Raw genomic sequence first — 24,576 nt, 5'->3', positions numbered from 1 at the left:
TGGTAGCAGTAGCTACAAGCAGCAGCCATGAAACATTATTGGGTTGGGAACTCCCAGGACCAGTTTCCCCCATGCCCCTCCCTCCTGACTGTACACCTCTGCCTTGTTAGTGGGATAAGGCATAACTAGGGAATGCGATGGAGGAATCTGGAATGTTGGTGAAAAGTGATTCTGAGTACAACCATCGGACAGTTGTCACAATTTTGGCATGATCTCAAGTTATTGAGGAGGACTTTGCAGGGTTGATTGGGCTGGGTGTGTCTTTTTTGTGTTGTGCCTAGGTTGATATTGGATTGTGTGTGATTGTTTTCCATTGTGGCTTGTTACACAATGGAGTGGCTTGTTCATTCATCTTGGAAGGGAGTTTAGATTCAATTATATTGTTGAGGGTTCAAAGTTCTGCAAAGGCCAGACCAGATATGGATAGCAGATTTCCATCACAAACAGGCATTTATAACAATCCAGTAGTTTCACGGTCATTATTACTGATACTAGCTTTTCATTCCAATTTTATTTAACTTAATTTATACTTCCCAGCTGCCTTGATCGAATTTGAGTTCTTGTCTCTGCATCATTGGTCTAAATCTCATGATTATTAATCGATTAATACAATCACTATGTCACCAAACACAAGTTAAAGAGTGCTGGGTATCTGGAATCCATGGATGGTTCTGTTATTGGACCCAATTGAGGATTTTACTGGTTACGGTATATGTTGATTATCCCCAAAGAGATGCTTCTAAATTGGTCTTTAAAATGTATTTTCCATTTATCTGCTCACTCGAGTCTACCTGCAGTTGGTAATAACACATTGTGTTTACGTAGAACCTTTCTAAAGTTAAGAATGTCTCATGATGATTGAATTCTCACACTGCATCAATGGATGAGTGATATCGTTTCACGTGTGGCGTTAGGCCAAACCTCTCTCTATAGCCAATGGTAGATACTGCATCAGTGTTGGAGGGATGAATAGAAGCATTGGCTTTGTGCCGCACTTGCCTCCCCTGAAGTCACTTGACTGTTCTTTTCAAATGTTGAAATGACTTGGTGACAGAGACTTCCATCTGTGTCTATCCAAGCATCTTCTTCCCCCCATGTATTGAGCTTGCAAGCTGGGGAGGTTGGCTTTCAGATTACGTTCATATCTATGTTTGGGACATCCTGAGATGCGGGTTCCCATTATCAACTGGGTGTAGAGTACTGCCTTTGGTACATGAGAATCTTCCATGCAGACCACATGGCTGCCCCTGCGAAGCTGAGCTCTGATGAGGATGCACTTAAAGCCAGGTACACAGCACTTTCAAGAAGCTGGATGTTGGGGATTTCGTCCTACCACACCGTGAAGATGGAATGCTTTTAGTTGCTTCATGTGGCATTGGTCGGTTGTTCAAGTCTTCCATCCATAAAGAAATGATGCATGAACCACTGCCTAGTAGACTTTGATTTTTGTTCTGAGAAAACCTCCCTGCTCTTTCCTAAGTTTATAAGTGAGCTTGTTAAATGCTGAGCTTGCTTTTGTCAGGAAATGATTGATTTGATTGTCATGATGTTTGGTCTAAAAAATTGTATTATGTCTAAATTTACTATGTCTACTGAATGTGTGCTCCCTTCACTCAGTTCATCGATAGTAAAGATTATTTTTCACCGATTACCCTTTGTATATTTGCATATTTTACTCTGTATATTTTGGTCTTTCATATCTTAGTTGCCCTTCTGTTAGGAAAATCAATATAGTTTAATGTGAGTGCTTCAAGTTGAAGCTTAATTTATAATTCTTCAGTTTTAGCTTCATTTTTAAAAGTCTGTGGTTATGTTTAGATGTCTGCATTTGTATTAAGGTTTTACAGCCCTAAAGCAAACACAGAGTTTAAAGAACTAGGCTGTTGCCTAGCAATAGAGAGGCCACATGGGAACAGAAAACAGTTTGAGTGCAGTTGAAAGAATACAACCTTGAAGCAAGTTTACAGAATCTGCTGAAATAGGGACAAGAAGAGAGACTGCAGAGCAGATCTCAAACTAAAGAGCAGATCTCAAACTAAAGAGCAGATCTCAAACTAAAGAGCAGAAAAGTCCCAGAAACCAGGGAATGGGACAGAAGAAAGTCAAGGAACAAAGAACAGGAAACTGTGAAAAAAAGGTTCTGTTCAGTAAAGTTCAGAGTGAGGAGCAGAGAGGCTCCAAGTTATTGATAGGGTTGCAAGACCTGGGGATATATTGGCTTATGAAAAGTCAAAGGTTGGTGACACCTTTAATAGTGTGTGAAGGAATGGTGTTCTATTGGTACGAATGATTTTCTGAGAGGTTGTGTGAAAAGGAAGCTTGAATGCATATGATGGATCCTGAGGAGGAACATTGAAAGGAGGTTGAAATCTTGAAGTTGGATTCCTCATAATAACATCTGAGAGTAAGTGTTGTCGGAGAGAAAATACACAGGAATGCTCTTCAAGAGCAGAAGTTGGAAATCCTCATGTGAAAAGGAGTTCCATTGAGACCAGTTGGCTCACAGTGTGACAAACAGGGAATAGATGAGAAACCCATGTAAGGTGTTTTGGGTGGCACCTGTCTTGGGTTTAGAGAGTGGTATGTTTGACCACGGGTTGCCTATTGGTTTACAAGGACTGTGTATTTACTGTGAACATGAGAGTACAAGATAGATTTTGTAACTTGCGTTATCCTTACAAATTTCTATAAATTTGTAAAGATGTAGCTGGGTTGAAGCAGTATTGTAAAATAGTTCATCTTAATTCTTTTGTTAAAAGTTAGTCAGCTGACTCCTGTGACTCTACTCAATAGCCACCTTCCACCTATCTAAACAACAACTAAAAGTTAGGATCTAACAAGCCAAGTTCCATCCTGGGATCTGACTTGCTCACTAGTAATGCCAACTGGGATCCTAACATTTCCTTCAGAGACATTTCCATTTGGGTCTGTCCAAAGATGTTTCCCCATGCATAGGGATACAGCTTGCAAGCTCAAATGTTGGCTTTCAGATTGCCTTTATAGTTTCAGTTTTCCTATATACCAGCACAATTTTTCTTGTAATTAGTATATAAAGCAAGAAGAAAAAAATTCCCATGAGAAACCCATGTAAGGTGTTTTGGGTGGCACCTGTTCCACAGGAGACCTGGGGATATTGGCTTATGAAAAGGTCTTGTTCCACAGGAGCAGGCTGAGGGTAAGGGAGCTGTTTGTGCATTTTATTTATTTATTTATTTTTCAGTTAAATTAGTGAAAAAAATCGGAGGTTTTTTTTTCAAAACAGGAAGTAGGCCCAGCAGCAGCCTGGGAAGGTTTTGGAGGGTTTCAAAGTAGGCCGCACCTTTGAGCGGGCAGCGTCGGTAGCGGGCAGCAGAGTGAGCAGGGGGCAGAGCGAGAGCAGAAGGGCTTTGGCTCAAAACGGGCTTCGGCGAGAACAGGCAGAGGCGAGAGTAGGTTTTTTCTTTCCCAGAAAGTTTATTCTTGTTTTTCCCCAGAGTAAAAAAAAATGCCAGGCAGGATGTTGGAATGCTCCTCTTGCAGGATGTGGGAGATCAGGGAGACCTCCGGTATCCCTGACGACAGCACCTGCAAAGGATGCATTCAGCTGCAGCTGCTAGCAAAGCGTGTTAGGGAACTGGAGAAGGAGCTTGATGACCTCCATCTAATTCGGGAGAATGAGAAGTTTATAGACAGTAGCTTTAGGGAGATAGTTACACCTAAGCAGCAGAGCACAGGAAATTGGGTTACTGTAAGGAGAGGAAATGGCAGTGTGAAAGGACAGGCAGAGCAGGGTTCCCCTGTGGCCATACCCCTCCACAACAGGTATACTGAATTGGATCCTGTCGTGGGAGATGCTTTACCTGGGACAAGCTGCCACACCCGGAACTCTGATACTGAGTCTAGTTCTACAGCGCAAAAGGGTGGGATGAAGAAGAGGAGAGCAGTAGAGATAGGGGACTCAATGGTCAGAGGTACGGACAGGAGGTTCTGTGGTCGGGACAGAGACTCCCGCATGGTTTGTTGCCTCCCAGGTGCCAAGGTCAGGGATGTCTCTGATCGCATGCACAGTGTTCTAAAGTGGGAAGGTGATCAGCCAGATGTCGTGGTACACATCGGTACCAATGACGTGGGAAGGAAGAGTGAGGAGGTCCTAAAGAGTGAGTACAAAGAGCTTGGAAGGAAGTTAAAAAGCAGGACCCCGAGGGTAGTAATCTCAGGATTGCTACCTGAGCCACATGCCAGTGAGGGCAGGAGTAGGATGCTTGGGCGGATGAACACGTGGCTGAGGAACTGGTGTAGGGGGCAGGGTTTCCAATTCTTGGATCATTGGGACCTCTTCTGGGGCAGGTAGGACCTGTACAAGAGAGACGGGTTACACCTAAACTACAAGGGGACCAATATACTTGCAGGGAGATTTGCTAGTGTTATTGGGGAGCGTTTAAACTAGATTTGCAGGGGGATGGGAACCAGAGTGCCAGAGCAGATAGTGGAGCAGGGGTAAAAAGACAGGTTAGTTCAAGCAAAATCACAAATGGAAGGGTAGAGTGTGGTGGAAATAATCTTTTGAGGTGCGTCTATTTCAATGCCAGGAGTAGATGGGGTAGAGTTTGTAAAATGTGTTCAGGAGAATTTTCTACATCAGTATATAGAGGTGCCAACTAGAGAGGATGCAATATTGGATCTCCTAAGGGGAAATGAGTTAGGGCAGGTGATGGATGTGAGTGTGAGGGAACACTTTGGATCCAGTGATCATAATGCCATTAGTTTCAACCTGATCGTGGATAAGGATAGATCTGGTCCTCGGGTTGAAGTTCTGAACTGGAAAAAGGCCAAATTTGATTAAATGAGAAGGGATCTGGGAAGTGTGGATTGGCACAGGCTGTTCTCTGGTAAGGATGTAAATGGAAAGTGGGAGGCCTTCAAAGGAGAAATTTTGAGAGTGCAGAGTTTGTATGTTCCTGTCAGGATTAAAGGCAAAGTAAATCGGAATAAGGAACCTTGGTTCTCGAGGGAGATTGTAACACTGATTAAGAGGAAGAGAGAGTTGTATGAAATGTACAGGCAGCAAGGAACAGATCAGATGCTCGAGGAGTATAAAAAGTGCAAGAAGCTACTTAAGAGGGAAATCAGGAGGGCTAAAAGAAGACATGAGGTTGCTTTGGCAGACAGAGTGAAGGAAAATCCAAAGAGCTTCTATAGGTATGTTAGGAGCAAAAGGATAGTGAGGGATAAAATTGGTCCTCTTGAAGACCAGAGTGGTAGACTGTGTATGGAACCAAAAGAGATGGGGGAGATACTAAATGGATTTTTTGCATCCGTATTTACTGAGGAAACGGGCATGGAGTCTACGGAAATAGGGCAAACAGGAAGGGAGGTCATGGAACCTTTACAGATTAAAGGGGAGGAGGTGCTCGCTGTCTTGAGGCAAATCAGAGTGGATAAATCCCCAGGACCGGATAGGGTATTCCCACGGACCTTGAGGGAAGCGAGTGTTGAACTTGCAGGGGCCCTGGCAGACATATTTAAAATGTCAGTATTCACGGGGGAGGTGCCGGATGATTGGAGGGTGGCTCATGTTGTTCCGTTGTTTAAAAAAGGTTCCAAAAGAAATCCGGGAAATTATAGGCCAGTAAGTTTGACGTCGGTGGTGGGCAAGTTATTGGAAGGTGTGATAAGGGATAGGATCTACAAATATTTGGATAGACAGGGACTTATTAGGGAGAGTCAACATAGCTTTGTGCGTGGTAGGTCATGTTTGACCAATCTATTAGAGTTTTTCGAGGAGGTTACCAGGAAGGTGGATGAAGGGAAGGCGGTGGATGTTGTCTACCTGGATTTCAGCAAGGCCTTTGACAAGGTCCCTCATGGGAGGTTAGTTAGGAAGGTTCAGTCGCTAGGTATACATGGGGAGGTAGTAAATTGGATTAGACACTGGCTCAATGGAAGAAGCCAGAGAGTGGTTGTGGAGGATTGCTTCTCTGAGTGGAGGCCTGTGACTAGTGGTGTGCCGCAGGGATCGGTGTTGGGTCCATTGTTGTTTGTCATCTATATCAATGATCTGGATGATAATGTGGTAAATTGGATCAGCAAGTTTGCTGATGATACAAAGATTGGAGGTGTAGTGGACAGTGAGGAAGGTTTTCAAAGCTTCCAGAGGGATTTGGACCAACTAGAAAAATGGCAAATGGAATTTAACGCAGACAAGTGTGAGATATTGCACTTTGGAAGGACAAACCAAAGAAGAACGTACAGGGTAAATGGTAGGACTCTGAAGAGTGCAGTTGAACAGAGGGATCTGGGAATACAGGTACAGAATTCCCTAAAAGTGACGTCACAGGTGGATAGGGTCGTAAAGAGTGCCTTTGGTACATTGGCCTTTATAAATCGGAGTATCGAGTATAAAAGTTGGAGTGTTATGGTAAGGTTATATAAGGCATTGGTGAGGCCGAATTTGGAGTATTGTGTACAGTTTTGGTCACCTAGTTACAGGAAGGATGTAAATAAGGTTGAAAGAGTGCAGAGAAGGTTCACAAAGATGTTGCCGGGACTTGAGAAGCTGAGTTACAGAGAGAGATTGAATAGGTTGGGACTTTATTCCCTGGAGCGTAGAAGATTGAGGGGAGATTTGATAGAGGTGTATAAGATTTTGATGGGTATAGATAGAGTGAATGCAAGCAGGCTTTTCCCACTGAGGCTAGGGGAGAAAAAAACCAGAGGGCATGGGTTAAGGGTGAAAGGAGAAAAGTTTAAAAGGAATATTAGGGGGGGCTTCTTCACGCAGAGAGTGGTGGGAGTGTGGAATGAGCTGCTGGATAAAGTGGTAAATGCGGGGTCACTTTTAACATTTAAGAAAAACTTGGACAGGTTCATGGATGAGAGGGGTGTGGAGGGATATGGTCCAAGTGCAGGTCAGTGGGACTAGGCAAAAAATGGTTCGGCACAGACAAGAAGGGCCAAAAGGCCTGTTTCTGAGCTGTAATTTTCTATGGTTCTATTTTGTACTAATATCTTTTCAGTGCAGGGTGATATATATATGCATATTTACGGTTAAATGTTTCTCCATTTAAATCAAGTTCCATTTTTATATTTCAGATATATCTATATTGCAGAAAGTTTAGGCTGTGCTGTTCATGTTATGGAAATAATTCCAAACAATAATCTGACTCCAGTAAAGGTAAGACTGTGAATACATTCTTAGAATCCAACCAAGGCTCTTGTATATTGTAACAATTGGAATCTGTAATCTGAATGAAATTTTACTGTGTGGTTTGAAGTTATTGTCCCAGCAAAACTGATTTCTAATGTTGTCATTTTAAAAATTCCATAGTTGCCATTCCCAGTACATCTGGAAGGATTGACAATTTTTCATTATTTTACACACTGATTCCTGGGATGGCAGGATTATATGAAGAGAGATTGCGTCAACTAAGCCTGTATTCCTTGGAGATTAGAAGAATGAGAGGGGATCTCATTGAAACATATAAAATTCTGACACAGCCGGACAGACTAAATGCAGGGATGTTGTTTCCTCTGGCTGTGAGGTCTAGAACAAGGGATAACAGTCTCAGGATACAGAGTTGGCTTTTTAGAATTGAGATAAGGAAAGATTTCTTCACTGGGGATGGTGTACCTGTGGAATTCATTACTACTGAAGGCTGTGGAGGCCAAGTTACTGAAATGTATTGAAGGAGGAAATAGATATACCTCTGGACAGTAAAGGTGTCAATGGGTATGGGGAGAGATTGGGAGTATGGTGCTGAGATAGAAGATCGGCCATGATTATACTGAATGGTGAAGCAGGCTTGAGGGACCGAATGGCCTACTTCTGCTCCTGTTTTCTATGTTCAAGTTCCCACACTAGCAATGAAATGTATGCCAACATTGTTGTAATAATACTCATCCAATATCAAGTGCTCATTTTAATTAAAAGTAATTGTTTTCGCTTAATTTCCTGAATTTTATTTTCCAACCGTCTTCCCTCATGTTGCCATTTTAAATTTTATTTTCCTTTTACCTCATTTACTTTTCCTGTTTAACTTGCTAGGGTATATTTTGAAGGCTACCTATCTCCTTCAGTACCTGGCCCTTGGGTATATTCATGCTTTTCGTTCAGTAATTTTATTCAGAATAACTTTTCGGATATTTGCAATGGCAGCAATGCCATAATGTTACAATTCTTATTACTATTCACAAGGTGGTCTATTCTACTTTGCTGGGGATCAAATGCAGACTGGGTGATTGTTGTCCAGAACTCCTCCAATCAATCTGCAGGAATACCTTACGTTTCTGTTACCTGTCATTTCAATGCTCTACCTTGTTCCTACTCTGATCTTCCTGATCTTTAACTGCTACAGTGTTCTATTTTAGAAATGATTTAAGACGCCGTCTAAACTGAAGTGCTTCTAAAGCACTTTTATAAAGAGCAGCCATTGCAATTGAAGAAGAAAAACTGGGCAACTTCTACAATGGATAGGTACTCGGTCAGATTTCCCCATGGGGATTGGGTTTGGCCAACAATAACATCCATTCATGCAGCACTTTTAACATAAAAGACATCCAGAATGGGATTTGGGGCATAATCAGACAAATAAAACATTGAACTGCACAAGGATCTGTTATATTGGGTTAAAGACATGAGTTTGGAGAAAAAGGAGGGAGAGGGAGATGGAGAGGCAGAGGGTCTGAGAGAGGGCATTTTAGTTATTGTGGAGAAGTGTGGCTTGTAAATGCACAAATGACTGGTCAAAAGAATTCAAAGGGCTGTAGGCGGATGCTTGCACCCCTTTTTCTCTCATCCACGCGCCCTCCTAGCACTCACACTCTTTCCTCCTCTGCAGTTGTTGTGCACGCGTGCTGTCCTTCCCACACACCTACTCTCTCTCTTGCATCCGCATGTGTGCTCTCCTTCCCATGCCCTCATGTGTACTCTTCTTTTCGCTCTCTCATGCACTATCTCCTTCTTGCCCTCTTGCATGCACTCTCCTTTTCACTCCCGTGTTCTCCTCCTCGTGCATGCACTCTCCTCACTCTTGTACCTGCTGTTCTTCACACCGAATCTTGTGTGCGCACTCCTTCCCCCGCTCTCCCTCACACGTGCACTTCTTCCCACGCTCTCTCTCATGCAGGTTCTCCTCGGGCATATGCTCTCGCACTTGCATTCTCCTGCTCCCTTCTTACACATGCATGTGCTCCCCATCTCTTTCTCTCTCTCACAAGCACTCTCCAGCTCCCACTCTCTCTTGCATGTATCCTCCAGCTCGCTCTGATCTAATTGAATGGTGGAACGGGTTCAATAAGTCAAATGGCCTACTCATGTATCCTGTGTTCCTCTCATGAAAAACATGAAACCATTCAATTTAAGGATCAAACCTTATTCCAATATGATGATGCCATTTGAAGTTCAAGAGTAAATCTTTGTTGGTTATAAATGGGTTCCGTATATAGTGTTTTAATTGAATTTTTGGATGGCAATGGTACATGACATGAAGGCAGAAATTACAATCAGCACTGTTCTGATAGATGCTTTACACACAGTTGCACCAAGTTCTCTCAATGTTAGCACAACTGAATCATTTATTTTTAACAGGTTGGTTGGCATGTTATAATAGCCTTGATTAATTTGGTGTGAGATTTTTAGCCTGTAATATGAAAGAATACTTATCAACCTTGAAGATGCAATTGAATTGCTCATAATATTGGTTACTCCCTTGTGAAGACTATGCATGTGGAAACTTTGCCTGACAATCTGCAAGTGGATCCCAAGACTGGAGATGTGTGGATTGGTTGCTGTCCCAATTGTTGGAAACTATTCTTCTACAAACCTGAAAACGTCCCAGGATCTGAGGTTTGTTACTTAAAATGTTGAGAGAAAATTCAACTCATTCTAACATGAGTTGAATTCAGAGTTAGTGCGACCACTAGGCAAACTGAGCTTTAGCTGCAGGTGTCAACATTATTTGGGGGGGGGGGGGGGGGGGAGAAGGGGGTGTGTGAGGGTTGTGCAAAGAAACAGAATGAACTCATGAAACTTCTACCAAATGGTAGATTTCCAACACTGGGGTTTTGGAAAACTGCCACTGGCATCTTTCTTTTCAACCACCAGACCAGCTTAAAAGAAATCCAAAATGTTGGTTTCAACAATAGTTGCTGTCAGTAGGAATTGCTGCTTCTGACCGTTAGGCAGTTTTGTAGTTTTCCACTGGAACATCCCTGCCCTCAGCATTTGTCAAACTGCAGATCACTGATTGTAGTAGTGGTGAATGTGGGGCAGACAGACCTACAGCTTCAATCTCAGATTCCATTTCCCCCATGCTGACTGCTCCAGCTCTTCCAATCACAGGTTTCCTCTCTTCTGATCTTTCAGATTGGAGCAGCAAGGAAAGGAGGGCACCCGTCATTGGAGGTTGATGAGCAGTTATTTTGGCTAGTCCTAACATCAACCCTAAGGAGACTTTCAGCTGTGTCACCATCCATCACTTTGACCAGATGCTTGATGACCAGTCCTACCAAGTTCATGTCTTCCATAATGCCAAAGAATAAGAGCTAAGAAAGGCAGCAAGAGGTGGAACCACACTCAGACATGGCTGGGCTGGGGGTGGGAATCTGTCCTGGGCTGGCTATTGCCCTGGATGCACAGGGATGTGTTAAAGAGTGGGAACTCAGCCCAATATTGTTATTGTAACACCATGGGACCCTTCTCTCAATTTAAGAGGATCCTATGCACAGTGTTTTGAACACTCCACAAAACCTAAGTGACAGATTATACATTTTTGGGGAATGAGGCCTCTCCTCCTCAATGTTGCATCAAACAAACTTGAATGTTTTGATTCTTGACTGCTGTGTATAACTATAAATGCAGAATCTTTTCATACTAATACGTAATGTTCATTTTCATAAGAAAATGTGGGCCCGGGTGAGGTTGAAGACTGAACTACATCACCTAACACTCTTGTACTGGGCCCTAGTTGAATTGCTTTAATTTTAAATTGTTGCATTTGTCATGCTGAACACTTCAATTTACTTCTACTTGAATGCCTACTTATGTCACCTATAAATATAATGTAAAACATGTACTAGGAACATGTCTCTTAAGCTGCAAACATAAACCTGTCCTGTTAAAAATAAATTTCTTAGTGTTTGAAAAATATAGAATATTGGCACAAATATGTAATTATGGAAATAAGAGATTGCAACATTTTTTAAAAATGATTTAAATTTGAGCCTTTTCTAGATGGATGAATATAGCCACAAGAACAAACAGTCCATGTGAGGTTAAATTTCATACAAGTGCCCAAGAGCTAACAATGAATTCTGTTTCATAAAGATTTAGCTAGTTAACTCATTTTAGACTGAATTTGAACTGAACAAAGTATGTACTCAACCAGAACGACTGTTACTTCAGCTAGGCTTGACATCACCTGGGAAAAAAATAGGCGCTTGTATTTTTTTTGTTAGAATGCATTAAGTAAACTTCTCTTTATACACACAGGTAATCAAAATTGAAAACATTCTCTCTAAGGACCCAAAAGTGACCCAAGTGTATGTCAACAATGGCTCTGTTCTCCAAGGCTCATCAGTTGCCACTGTTTTTGAAGAAAAATTGCTTATAGGCACAATCTTCCACAAAGCTCTTCACTGTGAGCTTAGCTCATAACCATAAATTGATGCATGCTTTCTCAGCCATTAAAAGGTCTGCCTGTTCAGTGAATAAAAGATTTTTGTGATTCTTCTTACTAATGATATTAATGGTAATGTGGGTTTTACGTTATGTCTATAATGGTAATAAATAGGCTGCTTCCAATGCAGTCTATTGTAATGGAAGTAAATTCTTACCAAATATATGTGTTCAGATGTATTGAAAATGCCACATTTTTCTCCATTTCCATTCCATTATTTGAACAAGTGCAAGGATCTCGTGGACTTTTGTCACTTGGATTAAGACCAATCAGCAGCGTCAGCCAATTCCCCCTCTCAAGCTCTGTTAGAGGGAACTAATTATAATGTTTTATTACAACAATTTCTTAGGGCAAATAGTGAGTATGGGTTACTAAGGGATCTCTATTAAATGTCTCATCACAAGGGAGTAGGGGATCTATATAAAACTGTTAGAAAGTTTAAGTAAAATTTCACAATCAGGGGAAAAGAACATGTTGATATGAGACAAGGATTGCTTACATGGGTGAACAGCTAGCTAGTGACCTCTGTACCGCCTCAAGCTGGCAGTGCAAGGCCAAGCCTAGTAACAAGAGATTAGGTAGACAGATAATTCTTGGAACAATGGACACCCTGCCTCTGGTGTCTGTAAATTGTTTAATGCAAGTCTAAAATAGGCAATGTTGGAATTCAAAACAATTTACTGCTTGTGATTTTTCACTGTATATGGTTCTTCAGCTGGGCAGAGTCTGCTGCAGAGACCTAACAGTGGTTTGTACTGCTGCCTCTCAGCACCAGTGACCTGGATTTGATTCCAGCCTTGACTGACTGTCTGTCTGTGGAGTTTGCACCTTCTCCCGGTATCTGCGTGGGTTTCCTCCGGGTGCTCTGGTTTCCTCCCACAGTCCAAAGATGTGCAGGTGAGGTGCTTTGGCCATGATGAAGGCACAGTTACAGGGTTAGGGCAGGGGATTGGACCTATGTAGGCTTCTCTTTTGGAGGGTCAGTGCAGACTTGATGGGCCTAATGCCTCTTCTACACTGTAAAGATTCTATTAAGTAGAGCTCTCCCTGCACATACTTGAAAAATAGTGATCATAACCTATCCTGAATGTCTTGTGATGAGCTTGTAAGAAACTTTGATTCTATATTTGATCTTGTGCTTCTCATAGAAATCTTGGAGCAATGATAAAACCACCTATTTCCACCTATGTAAAATCACCTGCCCGTTAACCCCCACTGCCTTTCTTCTTCTGCTACTGAAGCCTTTGGACTTAACTTGTGGTTATTCTCCCACTGATTCTAACCTCTGTAAACTTGTGGTCATTCCAAAACTCTGTTGCTCCTGTCCTAACTCAAACCAAATACTGTTCACCTATTAGTCCTGTGCTGGCTGAGCAATATCTTTTTAAAAAACACCCTAGTTTTCAATGGCCTCATTCCTATCTCTGTAATCTCCTTCAGCTCCACAACACTCAGACATCTGTACTACTCTTAATTCTGGCCTCATACATCTTGATTTTAATTGATTCAGCTGTCTGGGACTAGGCTGTCATCCCTTGAAGCTCTTCACCTCACTTTTCTCTTTTAAGAGGCTCTTTAGATCCTACCTCTTTGACCAAGCTTTAGGTCATCTGCCCCAATATCTTTTTTACGTGGTTTGGCGTCAGTTTATTTTATAATGGTTCTGTGAAGTACCTTGGGATATTTTAAATGCTATATAAATACAAGTTTATGTTGCTGCTGCGTGAAAGATACTGACGGCATTGCCCCCCATCTCAAATATGAATTGGTTAGCAGTTTAGATATTAATAGCCCATTTTAAAAACTACTATACAAATAGCCCTTTTTTAAAATTTACTTACAGATAAACATACAAAATATATATTGTCTTGGTAAGTCAGTACTGTTTGCTGAAAATGTAATTATTTAGACCAAGCAGAAACTATTACATCAGTTTATGAATAGTCAGATAGAAAATTAAAAATCTTTTGGGAGAATGGGAAAGAATTAATGTACCTGATTTCCAGTTCTAGTTTGGAATCAGCTATATCCTTGTGATTTACGATCAATGAAAGTAAATTTCCCTCAAATTTGATAATTAGTAAATTAAAATGGTATATGATTTCTGTAAGTTTGCATTAATCCTTGTATTGTTTACCTTACTATTTTGATTTGCCATAATCACTGCTTTGCTACATAGGAGTAGGCCATTCAGCCCATTGAGTCTACTTTGCCATTCAATTTGACCATGACTGATCATCCACTTCAATGTCTTTTTCCCCACACTATCCCCATATTCCTTTACGTCGTTGGCATTTATAAATCTATCAATCTCTTAAGACATATTCAATGTTAGAGGTTCCATAATCTTCTGGGGGTGGAGAATGCTAAAGATTCACAACCTTCTGAATAAAAAAAATTCTCCCTCTTATGTCTTCTGTCTCCTGGTTCTAGACTCCCCAATTAGGGGAAACATCTTACCTGCATCTTCCCTGTCTATCCCTTTAAATATTTTGTCAGGTTCAATGAGATCACTTATCATTCTTCAAAGCGAATTCAGGCCCAGTTTCCTCAATCTCTCTTGGGATAATCCTGCCATCCCGGGAACAAGTCTGGTGAACCTTTGTTGCACTCCTCTATGGCAAGGGGACAAAACAGCACACAGTACTCCAGTCTATCCAAGGTTCAATATAATTGAAAAAAGATTTTGCTACTCCTGTACTCAAAAGGCCCTTGAGATAAGGGCCAACATACCAACAGCCTTCCTAATTGCTTGTTGCACCTGCACATTAACCTTCAGTGACTTATTGATGAGGACACCATAGTTCTTTTGTACATCTGTACTAATCTTCTAATTGTTGCCATTTAAGAAATACTCTGTGCACGTTATCTGTTCCTCCTACCAAAAGTGGATAACCTCACATTTTTTCCATTTATATTCCTTCTGCCATGTTCTTGCCCACTCACTAAGTCTGTCCAAATCCTCTTGAAGCCACTTTGAATTTTCTTCACAATACACATTCCCACCTAGCTCTGACTCATCTGCGAACTTGAAAATATTACATTTGGTTCCCATATCCAAATCATTGATATATACTGTGAACAGCTGGGGCCCCGAGTACTGATCCATTTATTGAGAACGACCTATTTATTCCTACTTTTTGCTTTCCATTACACTATATCATTTAGAAAGATAAATGCTACTAAAGTTGTGATGTGGCATTTGATGATGGCCTGGAATATCTTCAAGCTAGATTTTCAGTGCAGTACTTGTAAATTGATAGGTTATGTTTGTACTTTAGCTTTAGTGAAGACTGTTCTCTCCGAAATTCGATTTGTTACTGTATTTGAATGGACATAGTAATCCTTAATAAACAGCTGATGAAATATGAACTGATTCTCTGACCTCAACTACCTTGAACGTGCAGTCTTAAAGCTTATTTGCTCATTAAACAAACCAATTTCAAGTTAAATAATCATAATCTTAACTGAAAAGTTAATTGGCATAATAGGATATTATATTCAAATTTGTGTAATTGGTTGTGGACAGTTTGAGATATTCTGATTGAGTCAGAATTGCAGATGTCCCAAAGCACTTTACAGCCAATGGAGTACTTTTTGAAGTGTAGTCACTGTTGTAATGTAGGAAACATAACACTAATTTGTGCACTGCAAGGTCCCACACACATGATCTATCTGTTTCAAAATGGTTGAGTGATAAATATTCACCAAGATTCCTCTTTGCAGCAGTCAAGATGGCTCATCATCATCCAAAGATAAATCAGGAATGGGCAAAATATGCCAGCCTGGGCAGTGACACCACGTCCAAGAGTGAATTTTAAAAACAACATTGTACCTAAATAAAGTCAAAAGGATCATTGCTGGTCAAACATATCATAACTTTGAACTATATTGATTAAAACCTGCTACATTATCAAATAAAATAATAGCATTAAACATTTTCCTTGGTAGGAATAAGCAAGTTGATAATTTGTACATGCAAAAACATTGGCAACCAATATTTCCTAAGAGTTGTTTCTTTGTGATTTTCTCAGAACATAATCTAATGCCAGTTAATGAAGAAAATTCCAATGAACTCATAACCTAGGAAAATAGTGCACCTCCCATAAAAGCTGAAACTGAGACAGCTCTGGCGATAAAATGTAACAAAGATGGTCTTAACTTCAGCTGCAGGGATACTAACCTTCCACTTGTTTGAGTTTTTTTTCACATTTCTTGCTGAGAGGCTGAATATTTATTGATACTCCCTATGTTATTAAATCTGAAAATGTTTTTGAATTTATGCAAAAGCTGCGGTGGAAACACTCTTCTACCACTCACCTACATTTGTTCAGTGAAACCAAATATTGGTGGCATGTTGATCATAACATTTATTACCTTGCAAAACTATTCCAAGATCAATATCTCCTGTCTATTTCTTTCAGATTCAGATTTTTTAAATAAATGAATACAGACAGGATTTTATTGAACATAGTTTCAATTTCTGGGCAACACCTTTTAGTTTACAGCAAAACATCAAAGCAGGTGCTGGAATTTATGAGATACCATCATAACTGAGGATATAGCTCATAGGACAATCTAAACGTAGCAAAGGAAATACTAGTGGATGTATTCTTGCAGAAAGTTAGTATTAAACATAATACTAAGGTTATTAAAAGGTAATTCAGCATTATCTTAGAATAAACGTAGATGCTTGGTGAGAATAATATGAACATATTGGGCAGAAAATATTTTTCAAGGATAGTAAAACATAAAATGTGAAAGAAACACAGTTAAGACATTTCAATTCTTGTCACTTTTAATGCATTTGTTGTCTGACAACAATGCTACTCATTGGCAAGTTGTTTATTTACATTAACTAACATTAGTTCATCACAGGCATTTTTAAATTGAGGAGAGAAGGACAAACTACCATTATAAAGCTCCCATCAGTCATGAACATTGAAATAAAACATTGAGGAATGTAATTCTGTAAACACAACATAGGAATACAGTACATCACTAAGCACAGACGACTAGGTTCAGGCATGGTTCTAAGGTTTTCATTATCATGCGGTCAGAGGAGCAATGTGAATAGGTCTTCAAATGAGACACCAAGCCATGCTATTTATACACATATTACTCAGAGTAACTTCCTCCATCTTGTGATGCTTCGGTAATACAAATAGAAGGTACACCTGAGCAATTTAAAACAATTTCAACATCCTCAGTGCATTTCTTTGTTAGCTGCCCAGTCATTCTTGAGCTACATGTAACTAACTGTATTACTTCGAAATGAATTAACTGTTGCACAATTCCAAAAAAGGTAAAATCACCAATACAACACTCTTTAATACAGTTAATGTTAAATACCAAAAATCCCTCATTCTGTGCAGGCAATGCATCATATGTTCCTATTATGAATCATTATTTCCACCTTTAATGCTTACTAGATTTATTTATTTTAAAATTAATTGTATGTAAAGTTGATTTTAAGTTACTTTTCCCTCAGCTTCATAAGCATTCAACAGGATAATAGTTTTCTACATCAGAACATGACCCAAAAAAGTAATTTATACCAGACTGGCTGATTCAGTTAATTACTGCACTGCAGTATAGCCTTAGTAATTTGTTACCTACCCTTTTGAAGTTTCCACTTTAATAGTAAATCTGGAATATTTATCCACCAGGACTTTCATACAACAGAGGCAACTATATGGCACTTGTTTAAAAACATATCCAACAAATTATCTAACACAAGTTATTAAACTTCAGGATTTGACACACTTAGAAAGTTCTGTACATTGACAAAACTTAAATGAAGCATGACAAACTGCACATTACAACAAATGGGAATATTAAAGGAAATGTTTCATTATTACTGCAACTAGGAAAGGAAAATGAACAATGCTATTCTAAATGTTACTGCTCTGCTCAGTAATCCACACAGAGAGTAATAGCTTTAAAGATAGATACATCCTTTTGGTCAAACTAATCGAAAGGAGGGGCACAATCCATTGTAGAGCATAACATGAACTGACAATCCTAAAATTACTTTTTCCTTCTCTTTGAAGTTTTAATATTTATCATTGGGGTAGATGATACTGCAGGAAGCCAAGAATGGGTAACTAAGAAGGATGGATGACATCTTAACAGTAAGCAATAGGAAAATATATTGTAGCAATTGGAGAATAGAAGTATAACTAAATGCAGCACAGTGGCCAGAAGATACAAGTGCAGTACATCACAGCACTTTTCTGAAGAGACCAGTAGCACAAATTGAGTTTGGTTCCAACTTATTTAAATTAGCTGCACTATGCTGTAAAACTGTTAAGCCTTCTGACCAGTACTGTTTTATGTGTAGTACAGATCCTCTTTGTCAATAATCAAACATTATTGATAAATCTCTGTATTAACAGATGAATCAGTCTGATACACTTTGAATCAAAAACACTAAATGCATTAGTAGCACATATCCAAAAAACTGAACTGTAGCAACACATCTCCAATCACAATTATAATAAACCTCTTTGATAATAGGAGAAATGGCCTATAACAAATCCACTAAGTTAGTTTCATTAAATGCCCATACTTGTCTGCTGCTTAATTTCAAACAGTTATGGTGAAAGTGCGTATTGTCACATATTGAATATATTTCATTGTCAAAATGTATACGAAAATATGTTCAGCTATTTGGTGCTGTTGCAGTCTTTAATTGCTTTAAACAAAATGTGAACTACTGGCTCTAATTAATAACAGAAGCAGCTATAAACAAAATTGACTATACAATGATGGGGAAGACATGAAACAGATGTTTTCGGCCGTTCATTGCAGTTACTCATTAATGATGTGCATTGCTTCTGTTTACATTGTACAATACGTAGGTTCAAATCTATTTACATCACCAAGAAACAAAGGGAATAGTTTTAATCCAAAAACATACAAAGGGCTATGCAAATTACATTTTCAGATACATTTTTAGAGCAGTTTTAAAAATTTGCTCCAGAATGTTATGTAATGTTATCTCAACATAGCTATCTGGCAAACCACTCAAACCAAGAAAGATAATATGTGGACATATAAAAATAAATATGCTGTTCACATTTTAAATAACGGTGTTATGAAATTTACCTTCATGTTTTTAGAAGTTTGGGCATTGACTCAGTAGTATTCAAATGAGGAGTCAGATACTTCATGTCTACTAAAACTAATTGTAGGATAAACTGAGAGCTGATTTGGGAACAGTAAAATGGGTCAAATCATGAGACACACATATGCATATTTACCATAAAAAAGTTATCAATATAGACAAAGCAAACATGTTTCCTTAACATATGATGAGGCCCAAAAGCTTTAATACAATATCTTCCTACTGATGTTGCTGAATTGGCACATAACTGAATTTATGCACTTATAAGTGGAATAAAAAGATGATATTCTGTAGAAATTCTTTAAACACTCAACAACAGAGTGATCAGATTTTTAAAATCGTGGCTCTGTTTGACTAATCACCCTTTTCCATCCCATTTCCCAGGTCTAAACAAATCCCTTAAGATCCTTAGCAATATAAAATTCCACATAAATGTTTTTATATTTGTTACTCAGCCAGTTAAAAATCAATTTCAATAACAAATTATAAATCATTATATTTTGGCCCAACATATCGAATTTGTTTTAAATATAATCTTCACTCTGGAAAATCTTCAATATGGCAGCTAAACACAGTTATCTACATGTGACTTTAAAAGGGAGTACTAAAACTCTCAGTTAACCTCCATGAAACTTATGTAATAAATATAATACAGAACAATTGAGTGCGCAATGACATTCCACCACTTGTGTAAATTTCCTTTATATCATTACAAAAGCTTTCTTATTGGTGGAGTAAAATGGGTATTCACCCTTACCACAGCTATATCCTCCAACAAACAGTAGTACTGCAAGAAGTATTGTGTGGGATGTCCATTAAGTTTCAGTGCAATATGCAGGTCTTAGAAATTGCTTATTCTAGGCCCTCTACAGTTTATACCTTTGATTTACAGGAAATAAATTTTGATGAGAAAATTATTTGCAAATACAGTAATTTTATGTAATGCAGAGATTTGAGAAACTGTAAACTCTTTAGTTCTCAAAGATATGAAGGCTCTGGGAAAAGGCAGCAGTTCATGAAAGGACCAAGTTGCTTCTTTTTTTTTTAAAACTTAAAAAATTGGCACCTAAATACTGATAGTAATATTATTTTCATTTAAACTTCAGTAGTTTCTTGTAGAAATACTTAAAAAGGGACAAAGATTATCCACATCTCTTTTTTTTTTAAAGACTGCATGAAAATAAATATTACATTTGTATGGCCTTAACTTCCAAGTCTAACACTTAAGAGTCATACATTTGTAAGGCCCTCTATTAGGCTTCATCCAGTTTGGTGCTAAAGCAAGGGGGAATCGCAGAAGTAATACAGAAGGCTGCAATAGGTGCCAGTTTGTGGAATGATAAACTTAACAGCAGTACAAAAATGCCACTGATTTTAGGTCCTTTTACGATGGCTACCAAAACATCACTAATTCTGAAGTATTTGGAAAATATGTGATCTGAAGTGCATTTTTCTCAAAATCCATACATGTCGTCAACTCTGCTGCACATGACAATGCAGTTTGGGTCAATATTAAAACCCTTTCAAGTCTTTCTTAATAACCCAGAGCTTTTACTGTTCTTACTCAGTGTCAGGTTCTACTGCTGGAAATGAAGACTTGCTTTTCTTATTCTTTTTCAGAAGTTGTTCCTGTTCCTTTTTTCTCCGTTTTTCCCTTTGTTTTTCTAATTTCTGTTGCGCTTTACGGGCTTTTTCAACTGATGACTTCAGTTCTTTTAGCTTCTTTTTAATGATTGCCCGATCTTGAGATACAATACCTAAAGCCTGGAGTGAAGAAACACTCAGAACTGTAGTTAACATAAAATAAGCAATGATTTTGATTGAGCACCCACCCTTGCAACCAAATGCAATAATATTACTTAAACTAAAAGTGCTTTAAATACACAGCAAGTCTGTCAACACCAATAAAGAGAAAGGACAGTTAATATTTTGGTTAGAAATCCTTTGTCAAAACTGAAAAAGTAAGGCAACTAAGACTTTACAGACTAACCAAAATTAGGAGGGAGTCAGTGAACAACTGGTAAAGATTGTGGAGCCAAATATTCCAAACACTCCAATTGTAAGTAGCTCATTTCTTTTCCCCAAGTCAGCTAAATGTATGATGTATACTTCAGTTCGTTAACACCAAATAAAATTACGGATTACTGAGAATCATGTATATCTTCATTTGTCTGATATGAAGTGAATACTCTCCTCCTTTAGGTACAATATTCACAGCACTAAAGTAGAGCTTAGCACAAGTCAAGGCTTGATCAAAACTTTTAAGTCTGTCAGGGGCATTGAAAGGTGGATGTGGAGTGGATGCTTTCTCTTGGTAGAAAATCTAGAACTAGGGGGTCACTATTTAAAAATAAGGGGTCGTTCATTTAAGAGGGCGATGAGGAGGAATGTTTTCTCTCAGAGTCGTGAGTCTCTGAACTCTTCCTCAAAAGGCAGTGGAAGCAGAATCTTTGAATATTTTTAAGGCAGAACTAGATAGATTCTTGGTTAATGAGGGGTGAAAGGATATCAGGGGAGGCAGGAATGTAGGGTTGAGATTACAGTCAGATCAGCCATTATCTTACTGAATCGTGGAGCAAGCTTGAGGGGCCGAGTGCTTTACTCCTACTCCTAATTCATATGTTTGTAAGGAACCTCAAGGGTGAAGAGAAATACTGCTGAATTTTAACCAGTTAAAACTAAGGGGACGATCTTACGAAAACATTTTGAAGTGTTGAATGAGTGAGAAAAAGGTTGTGTTTCAGACATGTTTTTGGGCAAGTTTGATCATGCAATCTTATGACACACTTTTTTGGATATAAGCGTGATTCTCACCCGTTTCGCGGGATTGGGGGGGGGGGGGGGGGGGTGGGGGGGGGGGGGGGGGAGAAGAGAGAAAAGAGAGAACCTAAGCTCACCGGCTACAGACTGCTCAGGGCACCATTGTGCCAGTGCCCCGATCTCCCAATAAACTGGGAGACCTCCTGTCCCCCCTCCCCACGGACATCCCCCCCACCCCATCGCCGGTGGCAGTGTAACCCCCCCATGGCCACATGGGGGCTTCAATGGCCTCCTAAATCTCCTGCCTGGCCATCACGTCTGGACTCCGCTGGTGGAGACCAGCTTTGATTATCGCCGGTGTGAGGTCCGACCCACGAGATGGTAAGTGTTGGTGAGGCTGTAAACGGCCGAGCTGAATGCGTGATATCAACATGTAAATCAGCTATGTCCCCAAAGAGGGAGCAAAGCCGATCTTGCTGGCAAAATAGTGCCGGTTGCATTGGGTGCAATGCGAAAACGGACACAAATCTGACTTTTCGCTCCACACGCAATCCTACCACCATGCCACACCAATTGATGAGCAGGGATGGTGTCATAAGATTGTGCCCTAAGAATCTTACCAATAAGAGCACAAGTAAGCTTTTGCTACTTGCCCAGTTAGGACTGCCTATACATTTAGACATTGATTTGTAGTGTTATTTGCAACGAAGTTGGAAGAATCCCAGTCTCCAATGACAGATGTACTTTTCCATGTTCCATCAGTGATTCAATGTCTGATCAACAGTGCCCTATTGCATCTCCCTGACTCAGTTTTCAAGTTACTCAAGCTGCCTTGGAGGATCAACTCGTATCCATTGTCAGGGGTGTTTGCAATGGATTCTCTAGAGACTTCAATTATCTCCCAAACCAAAAGCAAAATATTGCATATACTGGCATTCTAAAGAATTAGAGAAATAGAGTTTTAAGAATGTAATGTTTCTATGGAGTATAGACCAGACATAAGACTGAATTTTCAAGATGGCGAGCACAGGGACCTGCCACTCAGAGTCGGCAGGAAACACATACCTGACAGACCAGCTGCCATTTTACTGTTAACTGAGCTGTGATTGGCAGTAGGCAGGACCTCCATCCACTGTTGGATGAAAGTCCTGCCTTGGATACAGCACTGTAGTGGCCGGAAGAAGATCTGCAGCACCGTATCTGAACCTAAGTCCGGGTACTGCACTTCAGGCAAGTACCAGAGTGGATGGGTACAGGATGCCCTGAAGGGTAGGGAGAGGGAGGGGTCGATCCCAGTACCAAGGATAAGTTGGGGGTGGGGAGGAAGAGTCGGAGCACCCAGGTTCCTGAGGGGAAGGACGGCTGAAATCTGAAGACACTTTAAGTGGCCTGTTAAGGGGCTTAATAGGGGCAGGGATGGTTTCCCCTGAGGCTCTGCCCAACCAACATAAAATTGTGTCTGGTTAGGAGCAGGTGGAATCCCAGAGGGAATCCCATCCATGTAATATCATGTTCCCTCAGAATCCGACTGGAGGGATGGGGGGCGGGGGGGGGGGGGGGAATGGAAGCAAGCTTTACATTCTGGGCCATGTAAAGAGATGCTACAACAGTACCAGTGGCAAGAGGATGAAATTGTAGGGCAGCAAGATTCAATAGGCAGTTACCATTATAAATGGGACATAGGAATTTAGAAAGTAAAGCCTGACAATGGATGTAAATCCAAGATTTAATACATCACATTAATTATATGAGTAACTTCTCACAGCCACGGTACCTGGTGCATTCAATTAGTCAGCATCCGTTTATTTGTGGCAGAAATACTTCATATGATATCTGAGTGTGCAGTAATAAAACATGCAACACATGTTACTGAATTCTTAATTTGAGAATTCATTTCTTCACTTTTGTACCTATTTTTGGGCTACCTTTCTGAGGCAGCTTGGGTTGTGGACTTTCCTTTGCCAGGTGAGAAGGTGCAGTATACCATTTCTATTTTAATGTTAGCTGAGCTAATAAATAACAAAGTATTTTTTATAATTTATATACCTTAAGTTTGCTTCCATCCAGTTGCAGCAATTGTTCTCCATCAATGCTTTTGGCAGTAAATTGTGGAATATACTGTTCCATGTTCAATCCCATAAGCCAATGAGAAACCTGATGGATGCTCCAGTCCAAAACTGCACGAGTTTTCCACTGATTGTGTTTTGGTGACTGTCCTTCATCGAGGATCTTTTAGAAAGGAACAATATAGAAATTCACAGCAACAACAGTGACAATTTCTTTATAATAAATAATTATAATATAGTGAAACTATAGGTTATCAGCAGAAAAGGTTGAGTTCATTACAACTTATTCATATTTTCTGTTTTCTTTCTAAAACAATGTTCTCACCTGGAACATTCTTGTAGTGAGAAGTTAAAATGTAAACTAACCATCATTTACAGAAGTAGCTATAGCAAGTCTTCCATTTGTCTCTTGATACTGCAGTATAATTCTTTAGGCACCCTCGCAAGCTCCAGGATTAAATGTGTGATACATTTCTGCATTACAGTCGTTTTCTTAAACTCTTCTTCCCCTCATTGCCCAGCAGAAATTGTTCAGAAATACATGAGTTTTATAAAAAGTAGAGTATGAAGGAAAGAAGCAACTTGCTGAGCAAGAATTGAGCAATATCAATAATCTGATTTTTTTTAAATGGAGAGTAACTAATCAAAAATGCCCATTAGTCTGTAAAGGGATGTGTGTGTCTGACCCCTTTCCAGTCTCAGAGTGTTTGCAAACTCAACCTCACCCCGTCAGAATGGATGAAAGCATGTGTTGGCGTGTGGGTGATTAACAATCTTGAAACTTGGAGTGAGCCTCTGTCCCTCTCACATGTGGACACCCTCGCTCTTTCACACACATTCCCCCTCCCGCGCGCGATCCTTCTCTCTCACATGCGCAATCTCATACTGTGAACAGATATCCCGGCTGGGGCGGGGGGATTGCAGTAGCTCTGCTAGCTCTCTCAGCGAATGCTGGGTGCAAGCCCTG

At 39.9% G+C, this 24,576-nt stretch overlaps 2 protein-coding genes across 19 annotated transcripts in view; one reads left to right on the top strand and one right to left on the bottom strand.

The window, feature by feature from the left end:
* The window catches only part of LOC144509278 (serum paraoxonase/arylesterase 2-like), a 57,868-nt gene extending 42,844 nt beyond the window's left edge, over positions 1-15,024 (top strand). Inside the window, exons 7-9 of one of the 2 annotated variants that reach the window (XM_078237902.1) lie at positions 7,072-7,153; positions 9,695-9,823; positions 11,468-15,024. In XM_078237902.1, the coding sequence (XP_078094028.1) occupies positions 7,072-7,153; positions 9,695-9,823; positions 11,468-11,632 (376 nt within the window). In that variant the 3' untranslated portion in view covers positions 11,633-15,024. Of the gene's footprint in view, positions 1-7,071; positions 7,154-7,306; positions 7,448-9,694; positions 9,824-11,467 lie in introns of those variants that run through there. The other variant, XM_078237908.1, reaches the window with a different exon arrangement.
* Positions 15,025-16,437: 1,413 nt separating this feature from the next.
* ppp1r9a (protein phosphatase 1, regulatory subunit 9A) overlaps positions 16,438-24,576 on the bottom strand; it is a 343,843-nt gene continuing 335,704 nt past the window's right edge. For all 17 annotated transcript variants that reach the window (XM_078237727.1, XM_078237812.1, XM_078237839.1 and 14 more), the window contains 2 exons: positions 23,590-23,772; positions 16,438-20,547 (listed from right to left, as the gene is read on the bottom strand). In XM_078237727.1, the coding sequence (XP_078093853.1) occupies positions 20,344-20,547; positions 23,590-23,772 (387 nt within the window). In that variant the 3' untranslated portion in view covers positions 16,438-20,343. The remainder of the gene's footprint in view (positions 20,548-23,589; positions 23,773-24,576) is intronic.

This window comes from Mustelus asterias, chromosome 2 (genome assembly GCF_964213995.1).
Source record: "Mustelus asterias chromosome 2, sMusAst1.hap1.1, whole genome shotgun sequence".
Classification (NCBI taxonomy): Eukaryota; Metazoa; Chordata; class Chondrichthyes; order Carcharhiniformes; family Triakidae; genus Mustelus; species Mustelus asterias.
This window is presented reverse-complemented; position numbering and strand designations above follow the sequence as displayed.